At 59.4% G+C, this 20495-nt stretch overlaps 2 protein-coding genes across 4 annotated transcripts; one reads left to right on the forward strand and one right to left on the reverse strand.

The window, feature by feature from the left end:
* Positions 1 to 2108: 2108 nt before the first annotated feature.
* Positions 2109 to 14206, reverse strand: TACC3 (transforming acidic coiled-coil containing protein 3). Its single transcript, XM_032856487.1, has 16 exons — positions 14097 to 14206; positions 12188 to 12350; positions 11891 to 12033; positions 9836 to 10783; positions 9042 to 9117; positions 8708 to 8843; positions 6541 to 6593; positions 6117 to 6220; positions 5702 to 5789; positions 5383 to 5487; positions 4743 to 4819; positions 4612 to 4655; positions 3906 to 4066; positions 2723 to 2829; positions 2504 to 2624; positions 2109 to 2193 (listed from the first exon to the last, which is right to left on the reverse strand). The coding sequence occupies exons 2-16, from the start codon at positions 12347 to 12349 to the stop codon at positions 2128 to 2130; spliced, it is 2391 nt and encodes a 796-aa protein (XP_032712378.1). The 5' UTR covers position 12350; positions 14097 to 14206; the 3' UTR covers positions 2109 to 2127.
* A 516-nt stretch (positions 14207 to 14722) lies between these two features.
* Positions 14723 to 19865, forward strand: TMEM129 (transmembrane protein 129, E3 ubiquitin ligase). Of its 3 annotated transcripts, XM_032856498.1 has the most exons (4): positions 14731 to 15020; positions 16913 to 17387; positions 18051 to 18210; positions 18324 to 19865. In XM_032856498.1, exons 1-4 carry the CDS (start codon positions 14816 to 14818, stop codon positions 18570 to 18572), a joined length of 1089 nt encoding a protein of 362 aa, XP_032712389.1. In that variant the 5' UTR covers positions 14731 to 14815; the 3' UTR covers positions 18573 to 19865. The 3 variants fall into 3 exon arrangements, with proteins under 3 accessions (XP_032712398.1, XP_032712408.1, XP_032712389.1); XM_032856507.1 differs by lacking the exon at positions 18324 to 19865 and having other exon boundaries at positions 14723 to 15020; positions 17957 to 18200; XM_032856517.1 differs by lacking the exon at positions 18324 to 19865 and having other exon boundaries at positions 14723 to 15020; positions 17977 to 18160.
* Positions 19866 to 20495: the final 630 nt, after the last annotated feature.

Raw genomic sequence — 20495 nt, forward strand, 5'->3', positions numbered from 1 at the left:
GCCCCTTTGTCCCGAAAAGAGGTTCCTGGCCCAGGATGCTGATCGGCGGCCCGTGTCCTCAGCACGGCCGGCTGCCCCCAGTGGCCTTCTCTGGGCGGACTCCTGGCCAGGCTCCGAGAGGCTCCGTGGGGGACAGGACCTTGGTGGCCGGCAGGCCGGCTGAGCCCGGTGAGGAGCTGGCTACGACAGAGCCTTCGGGGCAGCCCTGACCCTACGAAGAGGAGCGGGAGCCCTGCAGCCCCACGGCCTCCTGCCCGGCGGCTGGAAGGTCCTGTGCGTGGGTGAGGCCCCAGATGAGCTGCAGTCCTGAGCCCCAGGTGCCATGGGGCCTGGAGCAGAGGTGGGCACTCTAGCCCAGGACAGCCAGGTGTGCTCTTGAGGACATGCCTTCCAGGCCCAAGTGCCTGAGCCTGAACTTTGAGCGGGGAAGCTGGATTGGGGGGTGGCAGTGAGTCTCTTGGAGGCATCACAGGCCCTGCGGGGAACAAGCTGCTGGCTGGTGTGGTGGGTCAGGCCTGTCTGCCAGGGGCAGGTATGGGTGGCCTCTGCGTGGAAGGGACACTTCTGTGTGAGCCTCGTTTCTAGGGTCCCTGGGTAGGGCTAGTGAGGGCGGTTCCCAGATGCCAGGGAAGCCGTTCGAAGTGGCTTTAGAGCAGAGAGCTGGTAGCTGGACAGTGGTATCCTGGGGGCCCGCCCCAGGGCCTGGGCTCCAGCGCGGGGGCCGGTAGCAGGTTCTGGAGCCCAGGAACATCCTGGTGGCCATCTAGAGAAGAGGCCCTATAGGAGGTGCCTCAGGGTTGGGAGACATCGTGGGACAGGAGACAGGAGGGGGTGTGGGCAGCAGGGTGGCTCCCCGGTTCCTGCTCCCAGCACTGGGCACTTTCTTTCAGATGCTCTGAGAGCAAACATACCCTCCACCTGTGGGGTCCTGGGTGCCCTGGTGGCTGGCCCCACAGTCCCCTCCCACTCTACACTGAGTGGTGACTTTGGGCCAGCAGCGCCCCCTGGTGGTGGCTGGGAGGGCCTGCTGCCCACCCTGAGGTCTGTACTGGGGAGGCCAGCTGCCAGCAGGAGTCCCAGCGTGGGGGCGGTGGCACTGGGGAACTCAGAGGCCTCCTGCCTGGGCAGGCCTTGGCTTGGGTCTCTGTGCTGGGTCCCCTGCTCCCTTTTGCTAGCTGTTCCTCCTCAGACCTGGGTGCCAACCACTCCTTACCCCTGTCCAGGTACTGTTTTCCTCACCTGTGCCCTTTGCCTGCTCCTTGAGGAGCTTCTGCCTGGTTCGGAAACCACTGTCCCAGAGGTTCACCTTCACCCAGCCACGCCCCCTCTTGGCCCCATCCCCAGTGCCAAGCAGTCAGTGAGAAGGAGATGGAGAGAAGGACCATGCTTGGCCATGTCCAAGGGTCCAGCAAGTGCATGTGGCAGGCCCATCCTCTGGATATGGTCCTGACAGCCACCGAGGGATCACCAACTCAGACACCCACCTTGACACCTGGCTCAGGAGATGCTGGGCCTTTGTGCCGAGTCACAAATGCCCACTGTGGTTGGCAGGCTCTATAGCCCAATGGCCGGTAGAGGCATGGGAACTCCATCTCAGACTCAGCCCAGGAGGCGTGGGGTCCAGCTGGGGAACCCCGCCTTCCAGCAGATCGTGTCAGGCCCACCCCGGCGTCAAGCACGGCGCCCAATAGGATTGCAGTTGTTCATTCACCATGACCACAAAGGACCTGAGCAATGGATGCGGGGACCACAGCCCCGTCGAGGGCCAACCACCCCAGGTCAGTGGCAGCACGGCCGTGCGAAGGCAGGGCTGGTGCCCCCTGGGCAACCACGAGGGGCACGGGCCACAGCCGCAGTGGCCAGGTCAGCCTCTGGCCCAAGCAAGAAACCCAAACCGGAGTCAAAACGAGAGCACCTTCAACACTTGAACCAAAGGCAATCTTTATTTACTCTTCTTTTTAAAGCAGTCTAGTTTAAAAACGAGAGATCAAGAGAGAAGAACAGGAAAACTTCCACAGACAGGCAGACAGAAAGATAGGTGCGCGCGCGTGCGCGCGCACACACACGCGCGCGCGCACACACACACACACACACACACACACACACAGGGCGGGGGAGGGGGTTGTGTCAGATCTTCTCCATCTTGGAGATGAGGTCATCACAGATCCGGGTCAGTTCCTCATTTTCCTTAGTCTGAAGGAGAAAAATCAAATCCTTATTTGTTTTTCTGAAGATTTTATTTTGAATCCTCCCTACATCTGAAGTGGGGCTCGAACTCACAACCCTAAGTTGCTCAAAGAGTTGCATGCTCTTCTGACTGCCAGCTGGGGGCGCAGAATCCTTGGGTCTGGAGCAATTCTCAGAAGGGGCAGCCCTGGAGTGGGCCATGGGCTGCCTATAAGTTATTGGCTGATGCCCCTGCCCCAGGGTGGATCCCCAAGCTGGGTCCCAAGCAGGCAGGGCTCCTCCCCTCCCCCAAGCACCAGGGGTCCCGTGTGCCCACCTTTTGCTCCACTGTCTTCTCCAGCGAGTGGATGCGCATCTGCTCCTTCCTCAGGCTGGCCTGGAAGGCCAAGGACTCCGCTTGGGCCTTGCTGCGCACCTGGGCAATCTCCTCGCTGGCTCTGGGGATGCCAAGGAGGGGGCTGAGCAGTCAAGGCCAGGGGGGGTCCCTGACCCGAGGCTTGCTAGGTCTTGCCCCGCCCACTCCCACCAAACTCACAGTTGGAGCTTCTCCTCCGCATGGGCCTTCAGGGCCTGGTACCGCTGGCCCTCCTTCTCTATCCTCGCAATGTAACCCTCCACACACTTCTTCAGCGACTCTTCATTCTTTAGAGAACGCGCAGATGTGAACTGCGCGGTGTGTCCTCTGTTGGAGCCCCCCAGGCCTCGCTTTTTGGACAGGTGTGGACGGGCCCACCATCAAGGGTTTCTGGGGGTGTTAATCAAGCAGCAGCTCCAACAAGGAGGGCCACGGGGACACAGCTGGACACTACCTGTCCCCTCCCCCCCTCTGCCAGGTGTGAGAATGGACCCCTGGCCCCTCACAGCTGCCGTGGCCCCCATGCTTCTGGCAGGTACTGCTGACCACAGAGGGCATATCTGGACATGGGGCTGGGGCCATCCACCTCAGGGCTGTTTGGGCCCAGCTTTGCAGCTGAGTCTGGGTCTGGTTTCAGACCATGACAAAGCCAATAGTTGAGGGGCAGGGGGAAGGCTGGAGATTGAGGCCCCGATGTGGCGCCCCCACCACCTCTGGGCCTTCCAGGGCCCCCTGAGCCCTCATCCTTCATGGCAACAGGCCACACCTTTGAGCTTTGCCCCTGTGCTTCCTTCTTCCACACATCAGGTGACACTTTCTAGGCTCCCTGCCCCCACCCCCAACACAGGCCTGTCTCAACAGCTGTGCGTGTGGTCACTGCATGCCATGCGTGCATGTCCCGATGCCCTCTGGAAGGGGACCAGCTCCTTCAGGTGACTCCTCTTGCAGAGAAAGAAAGGGTCGGCCACGAGGGAGCCCTGCCCGGCTGTATGCCCAGAATGCCGGGCAGCCCGTAGGCCCCATGCAGTGGGGCCACTGAGGTCCAAGGGGCCCAGGCCTTCCTCCAGGAGGCAGCCAGTGGGCATCCTAGGCACCCACTCAGCCTGCCGGGGCTCTGTCTCCAGTCCAGGCCCCATGGCCCCTCTGCTCAAGTCCCTGGACAAATAGTAACCTCTGCCAAGCCTGGGTCCGCTGGCAAGGGAAGGGCACAGCCAGGGACTGCCCAGGTGGTCTGCCTGGCGAGTGAGCAGCTTCCGGCCCTCAGCAAGGTGAGGCCATGGGGCAGGCTGGCTCCGTGGCTGAACACGATGCCCCGGGGACGCCGTGTGGGAGGATAGGCACAGGCCCACTTGGCACCACCTACCTTGCGGTAACCCTCGATCACCTCCTTCTGTTTCTCAAACCGTTTGAAGAGGTCAGAGAAAGACTTTTCCATGGAGCTCAGGTCTGCAGTCAGCTGCTCTTTTTCCTTTAGGATCTTCTGGATCTCTGCTTTTGCAAGTTCCTTCTGCTTCTGAGCCTCCTCTTGAGCAAAGAGAAACAAGCACTGGGGTGAGAGCAGCCCCCACATGCTGGTACCACAGGCGAGGGCCCGGGATGTGGGACACATGCGACAGGGGAGGGGTGGGCAGCTGGCTGTGGTCCCGCTGAGGGCTGGGCGACAGGCACCCCCTCCAACGTGATCTTCCAGAGCAGAGCCTAAGGGGCCCACAAGCCAGCCCTGGAGGGGTGGGTGGACAGGAACCTAGGGGCCCAAGGGACACCAGGCCAGGTCCCCAAGCCAGGGGCCTCTGGGAGCTTGAGGCTTTGCCCAGGGTGAGGACTGGTACTCACTCCAAGCCCCACCTGACACGTCCAGAGCCTGACATCCAGGGATCCCCTGAGGACGTGGGGGGCACACCCTGGATACAGTGACCATGGAAGGGACCCCAGATGCCCACCTGGGGCCTGGCCAGCTTTGGGGCCAGCAAGCACCAGTCCCCCGGCACCACCCAGCTCTGACCACCAGATGTTCCCTCACTGGCCTTGGTGGCTCCACCACAGGGAGGCCCGCGGCTGCCAGCACTCACCCATCGCCTGGTACACGATCCCCTCAAAGCCGTCCATGATCTTCCTGTGGGGAGAATGGAGGTGCCCGTGGCCGCCTGTGCCGCCCACGGCAGATGTACCCAAGCCGCCCGGCGAGCACGGTGAGCCTTACCCCATCTCCAGGTTCCTGGCGTGCAGCGTCTCACACCGGCTCCTCAGCAGCACATTCTCCTCGCGTGTGGTCTCCACCTGCACACGGCATGTAGCACATAGCTGCTGGGCACCCCTCACACCCAGGGTCCCGGGGACAACGTGTCAGTCAGGGGAGTGGCTGTGAGGAGCCCCAGTCAGCCCAAGGACCTTGTGGCTCCCAGGTGGCAGCAGGGCCAGCCAGTGTCCAGAGAGAGCACTGCCTGTCGGACACGACGGGGTCCCATCAGCCCCCAGGAATTGTGTCTGTGCGGGTGGAGAGGGGGGGACACCTCCTGCTGTGGACAAGGCTGGGAGAGCAGCTGCAGAGGGGGAGGGGCCCAACCACGGGACCTCCTGGGCCAGCTCTGGGCAGGACAGGGGGCCACAGGCACTGAGGCTAGGAAAGGACTTAGCAGCCAGCAGACTGTGCCTATGGGGGATGCCTGAGCCACTCTGTGTGTAAGCAGCTGCTCTGGGAGATGCTGGGGGAGACACTGGGGTGCGAAACCAGTGAGCGGACATCTTCGGTCCTCCTCGGAGCCACAGGAGGAGAGCTGGTGCTCATGGCTATGTACTGTGGCACCCCATGGGAACCCAGCCTCCCTACACCCTGGCCTCACCGCTGCATCCAGGTCCTTCTGGCTGTACTGCAGCACGTCCACGATGGAGCCCATGGACAGCGGTGGCCCCCCAGGCCCAAAGACACAGGGAGGAGGATCCAGCACCTGTGGGGGGATGACAAACTGGGCCATATGTTCTTTTGGAAGCCACCCCCACCTCTACCCTACTGTCAGGGAGGACAGGCCCTCAGAGGCCAGGGGTTCCTAGGGCAGCAGGGAGTCCCCCCACCCCATGCCAAGGAGGGGTGCTGCACCCACTCATGTCATCAGGCCTGTAACCAGAGTCCTCTCTCTGCATCACAAGGGGAAGAGCACTTACGGGATCATCTGGGGGTCCCAGGAAGTCAAGTTCCACGAGCTTCGCCTCTGGCAAGCTTCCTGAGGAAGGCACGGCCACATCCTGTGCACTGAGACCCCGGAACAGAAGGTAAATGTGCCCATTTCCCCCAAAGGCCAGAGAACAGCCTCTGTTACAACCCTTTAACTCTGCCTCGAATCTCCACCCCTGTGGCATGAGCTATCACCCAGCCACAGGGGCCCACCAAGCCTCATGAGGACAGGCAAGCGTGGGATTGGACCCACAATCCCTTCTCCCGCACCCGAGGGGTCCAGAGAGCCCTGAAGTCTACCTTTCCAAGGCAGGGTCATGAATGTCCCCATTTAGTCTAGAAATCTTGGGTCGATAGCTGCCCACCTGCCCGCCCTAAGCCCCAGGGGATAGAGGGGAGGCATACCTGCTGGTCTCTGGAGCCACAGGCCCTGGTCTCTGAGGGCTGTCCTTCAGGAGCGGGTCAAACTTGAGGTACAAGGACTGTTTTCTCAGGGCTGACTCCTTAAACTAGAGGAATGGGTGAGTTAGCAGGTTCACCAGCCTCCCCGATGGAGGATGGCCCCAAGGCAGACCCCAGCATGCAGCAGCGTGTGCTCAAGCTCCCCTCTCCATGGGAGCTCCAAACAGGCACCACGAGGCTCCGGGTGCAGCTTGGGAAGGGGTCCCGGGGAGCCCCTGATGCCCGTCACAGAGCGGACACCATTGGCGTGTGTGAGCTGGCCCATCATGATTTTGGAGGTGGGTCAGTGGCTCAGGATTGTTCTAGAAAGCACCCCCTTTGCAGAGGTATACTCTGGAAAAGGCTGCCATGACGGTGCGGTACTCACCGAGGAACCCCCAAACTGCTCCAGATAATCCACCTCAGCTCCTGAGCCTAGAACTGAGGGGGGTATGCATCAGTGCTGCTGTCACCCACCACATGGGCACCGTGAATAGCAGTCCGCTGCTTCTGGCCCCGTGGCCCTCAGGTGGGGCTGCCCGGAGCCGTGATTTGCTCCGCCCACCCCTCTCCCCTGGGGGCCACCAATCCTGGTTCACACTTAGGACCCCTGGGGCCAAGACACCTGGTGGGATTGTCCCGTGTGTTGCTGGGAGCCAAGCAGCAACTCTCCAGGTACGACAACCAAAACTGTCCCAAGGGACCCAAGTGCCAGGGCTAAGAGCTATTATTTAAAACTACTCTAGGGGTGCCTGGGTGGCTCAGTTGGTTAAGTTACTGCCTTCAGCTCATGTCATGGTCCTGGAGTCCCGGGATCGAATCCTGCATTGGGCTCCCAGCTCTGCAGAGAATCTGCTTCTCCCTCTGACCTTCTTCCCTCTTGTGCTCTCGCTCTCACTCTCTCTCAAATAAATAAAATCTTAAAAATAAATAAATAAAACTACCCCTAAAACCATTTTTGAATTCTGGACAATGGAACTTTCATTTAAAAAAACCTGAGGATGGCTCCCGTCATACATGAAAATGTACTCAAAATGAATAAAAATCCCAAATATAACAGCTACAACTATAATGTTTTTAGAAAATGTAAGGGCAGACACTTGCAGTATCACATCTGGCATGGATTCCTTAGACTTCACACCAAAAGCACAAAGAGCAAAAGAAAAAGAGGGAAATAAGACTTCAGGGTTAACATCTGTGCTTCAAAGGACGCCACTGGGAGAGAGAAAGCCCATAGAATGGGAAATGATTCCTTCCATGTCACCTATATGGTAAAAAAAAAAAAAAAAAAAAAAAAATCCTTACCTAGGATAGATGGGAAATCATTACAACTCAGTAATAAAAAGCCAATTTGAGGGGCGCCTGGGTGGCTCAGTTGTTAAGCGTCTGCCTTTGGCTCAGGTCATGATCCCAGGGTCCTGGGATCGAGCCCCGCATCAGGCTCCCTGCTCAGTGGGGAGCCTGCTTCTCCCTCTCCCACTCCCTCTGCTTGTATTCCCTTTCTCGCTGTGTCTCTATCAAATAAATAAAATCTTAAAAAAAAAAAAAAAAAGCCAATTTGAATCCAACAGCAGGGCAAAGGACCCAAGCAGACATTCCACAGAAGGTGTAAAAGGCACATGAAGACTCTTGTCAGCAGGGGGATGCAGATCAGATCCTCGGAGGGGGCGCCCCCCCATGGCTGGAGGCTGGAATTGAAGTCCCAAAGGCCCCCAGGGGCTGCAGAGGCTGAGGAGAGTCGGGGACCTTAAACATGGCTGCTGCTTTGGAAAGTAAGCTGGTGTCTCCTCAGTGTCACCCAGAGCTACCATGTGACCTGGAGTTCCCCTCCAGGGTTCGTACCCAAGACCAACAGACACTCATGTCCAACACACATGCACATGAAAGTTTGTGGCAGTCTCACTGAGCAGACAACCCAGATGCTCCTCAACTGGTGAACAGAAATGCTAGTTGTGGTCCCTCCGCACGGTGGCACACCCTTTGGCCGGGACAGGAACAAGCAGCGACACATGCTACAAGGCAGAGGACCCTTGAACACCTGATGCTCAGGGAGAGAAACCAGACTCGAGAACCCCCTTGGGACTCGGGGGTCCCTGGGATTGTCCGGTCATGGGCCAACCCTGCACTCCGGTCCTGGTCTCCTCTCTGCCTGTAAGTTAAGCCTCATCAAGACCCCGTCAACCTTCTCTCTAGTGAGACAAGTCCATCCTAGATTCTCACTTCAAGAGTCCAGACCCGCCCTCCACCCCCGTGGAAGGTCAGTTCTCTGTGGGGACTCTGTGTGGACTCGCCATTCCAATAGGATTTCTCCACCAACAAGGCGCCTGCCGCCTGTGTGTGTGCACAGAGCCTCTTTCCAGATCTGATTTCCGGTCCTGAAATCCCTTACAGCAGGAGTATGTCCTGGAAGGATCCAGAGCATCTGTGCACATTGCTTCAAGTCAGGGAATAGAGCTGCCTGTAGGGCGGTCTCTGGAAAAACGTCCCTGAACACGGGCATCTCTGGAATAGCAACGCGCCGGCGGGGACAGACAAGTGACCTGGGGACAACGTACCCTCAGTGGGGTCTCGGAACTGCTCCTCAGCCAGCTCTGCGGTGGGCTCCAGGCCCCGTGGAGGAGTGGGGGGCGCCGGCTCACCGCCCAGGCTGCCCCTAGGGGCTGGTGCACCTGCAGGGTCCGCAGCTCCCTCCTGGAAGAAGAGTAGCTCGGTCTGGGCATCTCATGAGGCCCAAGGTCCCGTGTGTGGCCTGTACCTCCCCCAGTCTCGTCAGGATGGGGGCGGGGGGAGCTGGGGTGCCACGCCGTGTCACACCTGGTCTCTCCCCACCGCCCTCTGCCCATGTGCACGGAAGATGACGGATGGCCTGGGCTGAGCTCATGTCCCTACCTCGCCTGCTGTGCCTGGGGTCCTGGCTGCGGTCTGCACCCCAGGCGTGTCATCCGAGGAGAATGAAGGCACCTGCCTGAAGAGATGGTGTCAACAGGGCCTGTGCCCCGGGACTGAGCTGCCTCCTGCCCTGTGAACCCTCACCTTGAAGGCCAAGGGCTATGCAGGAGTTCCCAGCAGAGCCGTCCCCACCCACCCCAACTGCTCAAGAAGCATGGGCTTCCCAGGGGGACCCAGCTCACAGAGAAAATCCCAAGGGTTTACTTGTCTGATTTCACCAGGAAGCTGGCAAACGTGCCAGAGTAAGGGTCCCAGGGGGCTGGGCCGGTGCGAGGAGATGGCCTACAGGACTGTCAGGGTGCACTCCTGGCTAGGGGGCAGCTGGCATGCATCCCACCAGAATGCTGCCTGGATGAGTGCTGGGGGGCCAGGCCGTGGCTAAGTGCTGGGAGAGTGCAGTGGGAGAGCCCGAGGCACAGGGGAAAGCACGGGTTGCTGCTCCATCGTCCCTGGACTGGCAGATGAGATCCCCTCAAGCTCCAGGGTGCTTCCAGATCGTGCTCTTAGAAAGCACAAGCTGCCATGGAGGGGACGGAACCAGGCACCACTGCATGTTCTCCCGCACAATCTCTCAGGAGCCCCCTGCAGTGCAGGAGCGCACCCTCTGTGGTCTCGGGATCCAGGCCAGGCAGCTGCCTCCCGCAGCCCGTGTGTGCCCAAGCCCCTTCTCTGGCCTGGGTCCTCCAGCACGCACACTGCTGGGCACTACCCCCGCCCCCCCACCAAGTACTCACAGGCTCGGAGAGGAGGGCCCCGTGGCCTCGGGACTAGCAGACACCTCCTTGGCCACAGGCCCGGCTGGCCTGCTCTGTGGGCATTCTGAGGGCTGGGACTCTCCTCCATCTTTAAATGGGTTAAAGTTTGGGTCATCCAGCTTGTTCCAGTCCAGGCTGTAAGACCTCCGGGGCAGGTGAATGGGCCCCTCACTGGCCTCCTCAGGGGCCTTTTCCTGCTGCGGCTCTGATATCCCAGAGGGTGGTTTAAGGCTAGGTCTCGTCCCCAATTCCCTCAGTGCAGGCAATGTTTTGCTGGTAGCATTGTCAGAGAAATCAAATTCTAGCTCTATGGGCCTGCCATTCCACGAGGTGGCTCTCTGGCCATCAGCTTCTTTCTTCTGAGGACTTGGGGCTGTGGCCCCTTCAGCCTTCAGATGGCTGGCCAGCATGGCATCCCCAGGACCAGAGGGCCCTTCAGGGCCGGCCGGGGCCTCACCAGGAAGGTCTACAGGGGGCCCTTCTCCACCTGCTCCTGCAGGGCAAGTCGTAGGGGGCAAAGCAGCCCTAGCTGAGGAAGCAGGGACCCAGTTTGGGTTTTCTCTGGCGGCTTCAGGAGGGTCTTCTGTTCGGTCTGGGGTAGCCGTCTGGGAAGGGTCTTCTATGATTTCCAAGGTGGAGAGAATACTCTTTTCTGAGAAATAAGAATGAACACTTTCCTCCAAGGCTTGCTCGGGGCTCAGAGTCATTTGTCCTAGAGAAGCCACTTGATTTTCAGGACGTTTTGGCATCTGGGGAAAGCTTGAGGGATCCAGACTGGCCAGGTGAGCTGAGGTGGGCCCACTGGAATGCTGCCAATCTTCAGGGGTTGGTCTCACATCTGCTGGAGTGGGGATGGCATTGGCCATCATTGGTTTGTGGAGAATTCCATTGGTCATTTTGGTGTCCACTTCCTTGGCGAACTGTTGGCTTTTTAGAAACAAGCTTAGTTAACACTAAAGAATCTGTTAATTTTTTAACTAGAACTTAATCCATGAGAAAACATTAGCTAAAAACAGTAAAAAAAAGAACGTTCAGTTAATTCTCTTCTTAGGATTAACTTTCACAAGTATATCCTCATAAATCAAAGCTCGTGGACCAATGGGAGCACGCAGGTTTCTGGGAGAGCCGAAACGGGAGAAGTCACAGTCAAGGTTTTCTCTGCTTGCCTATTTCCCCCTTTCATTTGGTGACCACCAGCTACATAGTCCGGGGCACAGAAGGATCAAGATTTTCACTGAAGAGAAAGAGAAGATCGAGAGCTCTTGACAACACCCAAGGCTGACTCGCAAACAGAAAGGAGAACCCAGTGGGTATGAAAAAAAGAAACCTATCCACATAGCACTGGAGATGTGCGCAGACATTCCATGAAATGAGACAAACCAAAGCCAGGCTGGTGTGTTGATAAAGGCACAGTAAAGGAGCAAAACATAAAACGTTTTCTTTCTTTCTTTTTTTTAAAGATTTTATTTATTCATTTGACAGACAGATCACAAGTAGGCAGAGAGGCAGGCAGAAAGAGATGAGGAAGCAGGCTCCCCGCTGAGCAGAGCCCGATGCGGGGCTTGATCCCAGGACCCTGGAATCATGACCCAAGCCGAAGGCAGAGGCTTTAGCCCACTGAGCCACCCAGGCGCCCCACACGACATATAACTTAAACTTATTTGGGGTACCTGGGTGGCTCAGTCAGTTGGGCGTCTGACTTGGTTTTGGCTCAGGTCATGATCTTAGGGTCATGAGATCAAGATGCTTGCTCTCTCTGCCCCTTCCCGTTTGTGCGCTCTCTTCACAAATAAACCAAGAAAACCTTAAACAAAAAAACCTTGAACTTCTTCTACAAATTTCATCATCCACTCTTCTACTAACAAGTGGCTTCTAGTGTGAGCCACTTAACGTGCTGGGTAACGCCCTGCACAAGCTCACAGCAGAAACCACGAGGAACTTGACCAGATGCGACTAACGACAAAGTGGAATTTTCCTGCAGCGTCCACTGGAAAGATTAGGAATTGCAGTACATCAAGCAGCATCAACACTTACTTCTCTTTCTGGGTCCGGTTTTGAGGAGAGTTTTCTAAGCCAACAGTATCCTCCAGAGCAAAAGGAGCCTCGAGCTTGCTGCTCATGCTAGGACTTAATATCCGGTGTGTCTGTGGGTCCCGCAGAGGAGTCTGGAAAGTCACCTATTGGGGGAAGAGGAGACTGGTTCAAGAATTCTAGTTTTCACCCACTATTGTAGCAGTGCCCTGCCCTCTTCCACAAGTCCCCAGGTAAACAAGTCCCAGAGGGACCTAATGCATGACACATGGTAGATTTACACAGGCAAAATGTGCTTACTTTCATAGCTTTGAGTACGCTCTTGGGTGGCACATTTTCTTTCTGTGACAGACGAAGAACAGATAGTCTTCCGGTAAGTTCCGGTGGTGAAAACAGGAACTCACAGTTCTCTGAACTTTTGTCACCAGTGACGTTTTCATCATTGTAGATCTGCAGACTCATTCTGGGAAAGCAAACAATTGGCATCAGTATGAGGGCTGTGCAGTCTGGATGAACAGCCAGGGCAAGGAGCTGGCCCGGCAGGGCAGACGTCCCCATCCTGCACAGGTGGGTCCCATCTCAGCATGTCCTCTACCAGGCAGTCCTTGTCCTGTTTTAGGGCAGCCGCCGCCCAGGACAAAGAGCCGCAAAGGCCTTCAGCCCACAAAACAAGGAAGGAGAATCGGGTCCTCAAAACAATTTGGACTTAGCGAGGAAAGGTCAGGAGACCTGGGTGTGGGCCTGTTAGAAAGCCTGGGTCTCCCCTCAGGCCTCTACTGCAGGCGCTGAGGCCATAGCATAGCTGAGCTGGCTGCCATGTTAGCTGAGAGCAAGAAAGGAGGCTTGCTCTTTCGTCACAGGCTGGGAGATGGGGGGCACACTGTAGCACCATGAGGGTCCAGGCCCAGAAGAGAGCGGGACAAGATGGAGACCAATAAAATGGAGGATTACTTTGGTGGGGACTGGAGGAGTTTCAACACTGAGGCTTGGAGTCTAGAAATACACACCAGCGACCTCCACAGAGGCCCAGAAGGTTCCAGAACAGTCCCCACTCCCCCTTCCCAAGGTCCTCATGACGGTCACTAGCAGGACATTCCCAACCCAGGAGTTGCCAGAGGGCCTGTCCGTGGGAATGTCCCAGGTATTTGCTGGTGGCAGGGGCGCTGGAGGCTGCAGCTTGAAGAGCAAGGCTGGGCTGGCAGGGGCAGAGGGAGCAAAGCTGCCCTGAAAAGAGGGGAGTCAGGGTAACAAGATGCCCTGGAAGGTATGGGGGTAGGGCCCTGTGTGTGAGCGCAGGGAAAGGCAGGAAGGAAGTGGGGGGTCAGAGGCTCCTGCATCCAGACGGGGTGGTGTGAACAGCCCCAGCTTGGCCAGCAGGCCCACATCTGGGAGTGGGATGGCTGTGGGATACTCCAGGGAGGGGGCCTAGAGGACACTTTCCGACAATGCCTCGCCTGAGGAAGGGGGGAGAACAGCCGGGGCAATCTCGGTCAGGCCTGGCTTTCACTGACAAAGGGGAGAAGGCTCCCGAGCAGAGGCGGCCAGGCCAGACCTCCCATTAAACCGAGGTCCAGGTCCGTGGGCAGAACCCAGAGGAGCTGCGCCCAGCAGCTGGGAACAATCAGCAGGAACCGGAGGGCGGGTGCAGCTGGAGTCGGCGAGGGCTCACAGATGGGAGCTCGCAGGTGGGGCGTGGACAAAGGAGCACAAAGGTGCCCCCAGAGGAGGGAGGGGCTGAGGATCGGGTCCAAGAGGGGAGGGCGGCGAGCCGGGAGCGCAGAGGGTATAAGGTGTACACTCGTAAGGCGCGGGTACAGGTAGGGTTCGAGGCTGGAAGAGGTCACAAGGTGACGGCGAGGGGAGGCCGCCTTAGGAGACCGAGGGGGAACCGTAAGGCAGGAGACCCTCAGGCGTCTCCGCCCAAGGGCTGAGGACGAAAACCAGCGGACCCGCGGGGTGCCGGGGACTCCGGCAGGAGGGCGCCCATGGGAGGGCGGCAGCAAAACCGGTGGGGTGGTCCCAGGGGGCGGGGGTGCCGAGCGGACGGCGCACCCCGAAGCCGCGGGAGGAGCCGCGGAAGGAGGAGGGCCCGTTGGGGGCGGGCGCCGCCCAGCTGCCGCGGGCGTCAGGGCGCGGGGACCGGAGGCTGGGGGGGGACGAGGTGGGGATTGAGCCCCGAGCCGGGGACTCCGCCGCCACCATCGCCTACCTGCTGGCGGCCACGCAAAACCGAGGGAGCGGGAGGCGCGGAATCCGGGAGCCCGTTCGCCCGCCGCCGATTCAAATACCGACGGTTGGCGCGCGCGGCCAATCAGCGCGCGACGGGGGCGGGACGCACGCCGCGTCGCGGCCACGCCTCCCGGACGCAGGCGGTCCGCTTCCGGGGGGAGAGGGGTGTTAGGCGCGCCGGCGCCGGAAGCCGTTGGAAACCCGGCTCGACGCGCCGGCGGAGGGGCGGGGCCGCTGACGGGCTGAGGGTGGCTGCGGGGGGCGGGGGTGAGCTCTGCCGCGGAGGCGACTGGGCTGCGCGGAAAGGCCAGGGCCTAAGAGCCATTGGCCCGGGTCTCGGCTTCCCCAGTTGTGAAATGGGACCGGTTGCAGCTCCGCCCCAAAGCGGGTTGTGAGATGGAGCCGAACTCTCAGGAGAACAATCGCGGTCCCAACGCTTCTGGCTGAGCCAGACGCGGCAACTCCGTTTCCTAGGGTGCCCCGCGTAGATGTGACGTCACCCAGCGCTCCTCACGCCAGCCTGCGGACGGGACCCCATCTCCCAGAATGCCCTGCGGGCGGCGACACCGTCTCCCAGAGCACCCCGCGCCGGCCTGGCGCTCGCCTGCTGCCGCCCACCGGCTCGGAGTTCTCCCGTCAGTTTCCCGTCGCCGGCTGCGGGGCTCTCCCTGACGGCTTCCTGGGGGCCGCGGCAGCGCGATGGACAGCCCGGAGGTCACCTTCACGCTGGCCTACCTGGTGTTCGCCGTGTGTTTCGTGTTCACGCCCACCGAGTTCCACTCGGCCGGGCTCACGGTGCAGAACCTGCTGTCGGGCTGGCTGGGCAGCGAGGACGCCGCCTTTGTATCCTACCACCTGCGCCGCACGTCCGCCACGCTGCTGTGCCACTCGCTGCTGCCGCTCGGTGAGCAGGCCCGACCCTCCCCAGAGGGTCCTCCGGGCGGGGCACCGGCCTGTGTCCTCGGTGGGCGGAAGTGGCCCCTCGGGCTCGCGGCCGAGTTCCGGGACCCCAGAGGTCGGGGAGAGTCGGGGGAGGGCGAGCGGGTCCCCGGTCACTCGGAGCAGAGGAGAGACGCTGATCCCGAGAGCCGCGGCCGTGAACTAACAGCCCGTGCGCTCTGAGCTGGGCTTCTCGCGTCCCCGGCTCCCGAGAGTGGAGAGGAAGGTGCTGGCGGCAGGTGGCCGTTTGCAGGTGGTGGAAATGAAGGCTTAGAATATTGAGGGGAGGGCAAAGGGGATGATGCTTCGCCCAGCTGGGGCAGGTCGGGAGTCATTTCGTGGAGGCAGTTCCCAGGAGAGGGACATGAGTTAACTGATCGTAACAGGAAGGTGGAGACCTGGGAGAGCAGGTGGTCTTGTCCCAGGCTTTGGAAGGTGGGTGCGGGAAAGGAGGCAGAGATGGGTAACCCCATAGGGGTGTCACAGGTGCAGAGGATGGCGGGGCGTGTTTGTGTGGCTGGCGCAGGATGCTCACAGGTGGTACAGGGGTTGGCCCTGGGCGGAGACTCAGGTGCTCTCTGGCCTCTGAGAGGCTGGTTTGTCAGCTGGTTGGACAGGGGACTGCCTGGAAGTCGGGGTACTAGATATGTGTATGTGGTTCTTTGGAGGATACAGAGCAGAAGCAGGTCTGGAAGGGCAGATAGCTGCTGGGGGCCGTGTCTGTGGCTCCGTGGGCACAGAAGTTTCCAGCTGTCAGCAGGGCACAGCAGCCTGGGGCAGGTGTGGAGAGCCTCCTGGAGGGGGCTGGGTTGAGGCCAGACATGCGCAGGAGGGCTGCCTGCCCATGCCAAGGACACAGGGCCTTGGTGGCAGTCTGGTGGTCTCCTTTGCCACAGGGTCCGTCTGCCTGCTGTTGGGGTAACAGCTTTCTCAACCTGAGGCCCCAGCCCCTCTGTGAGGCAGGGATGAGAAAAGTGTGGCTCGGAACCTGGGCCCCCGAGGGGGTCGTGGGTTGGGTTTCTGTCTTGGGAACGAAGGGTCCCCACAGCTTTCTGGAGTCCCTTTAGCCACACCCTTTCTGTAAGCCTGTGAGTGGCTGGTCTGTAGGCAGGCTACACCAGGACAGAGAAGCTGGAGCTTAGGGAGCTCAGTGACTCATGCAGGTGGGAGGAGCTTAGCCTTGTGGCCAGTCTCAGGGTCTTTTTCTTCCTTTTGACCTTGTTTTGTAAAAGCTTTGAAACTTTGTATGCATGTTTTCTACTGCTGCAGGATAAATTACCTTAAATGAAGTAACTTGATCACAGCAAATGTTTACTATTATTTTGTACTCTTAACGTGCTCAGGCAGGTATCCATTATCTACTTCGTTATCTACTTCAGTCACTAGGATATGCAAATCGCATATGGAGATTGGCGTTCCCCATTGTTTTCTGCTTTCTGTTTGGAGCACAAATCTGAGCTCTTGGGATGGGCCACACACTGATTTGCCTTCTCGGTGGGGGTGGGGTTGAGAGGCCAAGATCCCACCCCTGGGAGGCCAGCGTGCAGCTTGGCTTTGTGTGGCACCAGATCCTTGTATTTGTTTTTGCTTTTTTTCAGGCTTTCCTATTTCTGTAATCATGTATTACTTGTGTAAGGCTCAAGTAGTACATTAGAAACGTCTTTTTCTCCTTTATTGTATTACTGTCGTGGGCGAGGGTTGAGCTGGGCCAATGTGGAGGCAGGTAAGGTGCACCTGCCTTGGGGTACCATGGCCTAGCCCTGAGAGCTGACCAGGGCGGCCTTTGGTGGGCACTTTGGAGGGAGAACAATGGTCTGGCAGCCCCAATTCCTGCTGAGGCCCTTCCTATCCTTGTAGGTTACTACGTGGGCATGTGCTTTGCAGCCTCAGAAAAGCAGCTCTACTCCCTCGGCCAGGCCCCAGAGGCCTGGCGGCTCTTCCTCTTGCTGGCAGTGACTTTGCCCACCATCGCCAGCACTCTGATCTACTACTGGTCCTGTGATCAGTGGGCCCGCCACCCGCTGGCCCGCACCTTGGCCCTCTATGCCCTCCCACAGTCAGGCTGGAGGGCCGTGGCCTCCTCAGTCAACACGGAGTTCCGGCGGATCGATAAGTTTGCCACGGGGGCACCGGGGGCACGTGTGATTGTGACAGACACGTGGGTGATGAAGGTGACCACATACCGTGTGCACGTGGCTCAGCAGCAGGATGTGCACCTGACCGTGACCGAGTCCCAGCAGCATGAGCTCTCCCCAGACTCGAACCTGCCTGTGCAGCTCCTTACCATCCATGTGGCCAGTGCCAGCCCTGGCGTGCAGGCCTTCGACATCCGGTAGGTGTGCGCGTAGCCAGGGCAAGAGTAAGGCTGGGGCATGTCAGAGGTAGCCAGCCACCAGGTTCTCGTCTTGGGCTCCTCTGGGAGGCAATGATGCATTGGAGCAGGCTCCTCTATCCACCCCACCAGTGGAACTCTCCCTCAAGGCCCCTTGTCCCTTCATGCCCCTGTAGGTACCCCCTGCTGCTGCTCTTTCCATGACGGCTCTTTTCAGGGGAGCATGTTAGGCATGTTTGGGGGGATGGTACAGGACCGAGGTTTGATGGCTGCTTTGGCTCTGGGGCCCAACCAATGTCTTCCCATCCCATTCAAGCTTTGGACAGTGCATTGTCCCTCTACTGTGACCCCCTTTGTGCCTGAACTTGTTGAGAGCCAGGCATTCTGTGTCCCACCTGCAATCCACTCACTTTTTTTGCCCCTCCCTGCATCCCTTGGGGGCAGGGAGTTGGTGCTGCTTCTGTGGGCTCTGGCCTCAGGGTTATCTTTACTGGCTGGTCTACTTCAGGTGACTGGGCTGTGCCTGGGCTCCCATGTTGTGTGTGGTTGTGGGTATCCTGTCACTGTAGAGGCACCTTGGCATCCCCAGCAGGAATGATGGCCCTGCCCTGCAGAGGGGCCTTGGTTCAGTGGCTCCAGCCCAGCAGACCCCACCTTGTGCAGGCTGAACTCCACGGAGTATGGTGAGCTGTGTGAGAAGCTCCGTGCACCCATCCGCAGTGCGGCCAACGTGGTCATCCATCAGAGCCTGGGCGACCTGTTCCTGGAGACGTTTGCTTCTCTAGTGGAGGTCAACCCAGCCTACTCAGTCCCCAGCAGCCAGGTGAGGGCTGGGTGGGGGCAGGTGGGTTCCCACAGGCCAGGCCCTCTGGGTAGGATGGAGGGGCACAGGGCTATCTGGCCAGGCTCCCTGTGACACCCTTGGCCCACTCGCAGGAGCTGGAGGCATGCATTGGCTGCATGCAGACACGTGCCAGTGTGAAGCTGGTGAAGACCTGCCAAGAGACAGCTGAAGGCGAGTGCCAGCAGTGCTACTGTCGTCCCATGTGGTGTCTCACCTGCATGGGCAAGTGGTTCGCCAGCCGCCAGGACCCACAGCGCCCTGACACCTGGCTCGCCAGCCGTGTGCCCTGCCCCACCTGCCGTGCACGCTTCTGCATCCTGGATGTGTGTGCTGTGCGCTGAGCCTGCTGGCCGGAGCAAAAAGTGGCCTTGGGGGCCCCGGCGAGACCTGCTAAGGACCCCACAGTTACCATGAGGAGCAGCCAGGGCTCCAGACCCTCACTTGTGTTGTCAGCCAGGGGCTCTTTCCCCAGCATGACGAAGGACAGCAGTTTTTGTTTAAAAAGGATATTTTCTTCTGTAGCAGTGGCAGTGGGATGGGACTTCAGTGCCTCGGCTTCCTTTCTTCTTCTTTCTCCAGGTGGGGGCAGGTGCTGGACTCAGAATATGGTATGCTGTGGGGCCTGTTTCCAGAGCATTCTGAGGCTGCCTGAACTGTCTTCTGGAGACCAGGTTCCTGCCCCCATGGCCCTACCCTGAACCACTTGCCTTAATTTTATGTAGCATACCTGCCTTTCAGTTACATGCCAAACCCAGGTTCATCCAAATTGGTTGCAGTTTGTCCTCCAGACTCCTGTCTCCAAGCTGGCTGGTGGCCCTGTGCCCCCTCTGCACCCCACCAGGCTTCTCAGTGTCTGGGGAGAGTCCGGCGGTACAGAGAGACTGGGGTTCCACTGCAGGGTGAGAGCACTGCCTGGGACTTTCTGGGTGGGGTGACCCTACCTGCCACCTGCCCCGGGGAGATCCTGGACTTCCTTTTAGAGGCTGGCTTCTCTCAATTCCTGTTCTTCAGCTGCATGCTTGTGGGGGTTGCTTGTCTCCTGGAGGGCATGCACCTCTATGCCTACTGCTGCCCCATGAGTCCAGAGAAAGGCCAAGCCTGACTCCCAGCCAGAGGGGATACTGAGCCGAAAACAATAGCACTGTCCTTGCAGACAAGCTTGTTGGGATACAGCACAGGGCTGGCCACAGCTCTGTAAGGCCACCTGGATCAGAAAGTGCCCTGCCTCTTCCCAATTCCTGGTGGCACACATAGGAGGGCAGGAGCAGCCAGGCCATCAGGCCCAGCTCTGACTGATGTGGTTGCTGGAGGGGGCCCTCGTATTTGTAGCCCTAAGCCTCCTAAACCTGGCTGTTTGAAGCAAGGGTGATGGACCAAGCCGGCTTGCCTTGGCTAAGGCCACACTGAAGCCCAGGGATTTGGGAGCCGAGATGGCTTAGCCTCGTGGGCCGCCAGGGTACCCCGCCAACTGAGGCCATCAGAGGGGACGACGAGCCTAGGGTCAGCCGAGGGTTTCAGATGCTGTCGAAGGACTGGGTCGGGCTATTTTATTACAAAAGAAAGTAACTTAGTTTTTATAAATTTACTGTTAGCTGAGCAATACAGTATTTAATAAAACGTTAGTCCGATGTACATACTGAAATATTGTGTTTTTCCTGATACTCGAACTGGTAACGGGCGAAACCGACTGGGAAGTGGCAGCGCTTTGCCCATTTCTGTCTAAAATGAGGCAGGAGGCGGGCGCTGTAGGAGCCGCAGCCTCCGTTTTCCCAGCTGCCAGTTCCCTGGGCTCCAGCGGGGCTGGGCCAGCGATTCCGCAGAAGGGGTGGCGGCCTCACGGCGCGTGGGTCAGAGGGGCGTGGAGGGCCTGCGTAGCGCAGCCAGCAGCCAGGGGCCGGAGCGCGGCGGAAGTGAGCTCCGCGCAGCGGGGAGAACCCGCGAAGGCCGGCGACCCAGACTGCGGCCTCCCCTTCCGGGTTCCCGAATACCGCCTGCCCAGAGGCCGCCCCCGCGGGGTCGACCAATCAGAGGCCGCCTTGCCGGGCCAACCAATCAGAGGCGCGTCCTCTCCCGGGTCCTGGCTCCTCCGACAGCCTGGCCCGCGCGCGCGTCCGAATCTCCCGCCAAAAGCCCCCCTCGCCCCGCCCCGCCCGCCGCGCGGAGGCTCGGCAGCCCCGGCCGTCCCATGCTAGGACGGGGGGCAGCGTTTCCTTGGGCCTGTCCCCGTCTGGCCGCACGGCGTCGGTCCGCCGCCTCCCGGAAGG

Source organism: Lontra canadensis, unplaced genomic scaffold, assembly GCF_010015895.1.
Source record: "Lontra canadensis isolate GAN:19392208 unplaced genomic scaffold, GSC_riverotter_1.0 scaffold1, whole genome shotgun sequence".
Taxonomy (NCBI): domain Eukaryota; kingdom Metazoa; phylum Chordata; class Mammalia; order Carnivora; family Mustelidae; genus Lontra; species Lontra canadensis.

Excerpts from the sequence above, each read along its gene's own strand:
- TACC3 (XM_032856487.1), bottom strand. The coding sequence starts at position 12,349 with ATGAGTCTGCAGATCTACAATGATGAAAACGTCACTGGTGACAAAAGT. Across the intron at positions 8,844-9,041 it reads CCCCAGGCACAGCAGGCGAG|GAGGGAGCTGCGGACCCTGC; the intron begins GTAGGGACATGA and ends CTCTTCTTCCAG. Across the intron at positions 4,820-5,382 it reads AGAAGGACCTGGATGCAGCG|GTGGAGACCACACGCGAGGA; the intron begins GTGAGGCCAGGG and ends TGCCGTGTGCAG.
- TMEM129 (XM_032856498.1), top strand. The coding sequence starts at position 14,816 with ATGGACAGCCCGGAGGTCACCTTCACGCTGGCCTACCTGGTGTTCGCC. Across the intron at positions 15,021-16,912 it reads CCACTCGCTGCTGCCGCTCG|GTTACTACGTGGGCATGTGC; the intron begins GTGAGCAGGCCC and ends CTATCCTTGTAG. Across the intron at positions 18,211-18,323 it reads ACTCAGTCCCCAGCAGCCAG|GAGCTGGAGGCATGCATTGG; the intron begins GTGAGGGCTGGG and ends GCCCACTCGCAG.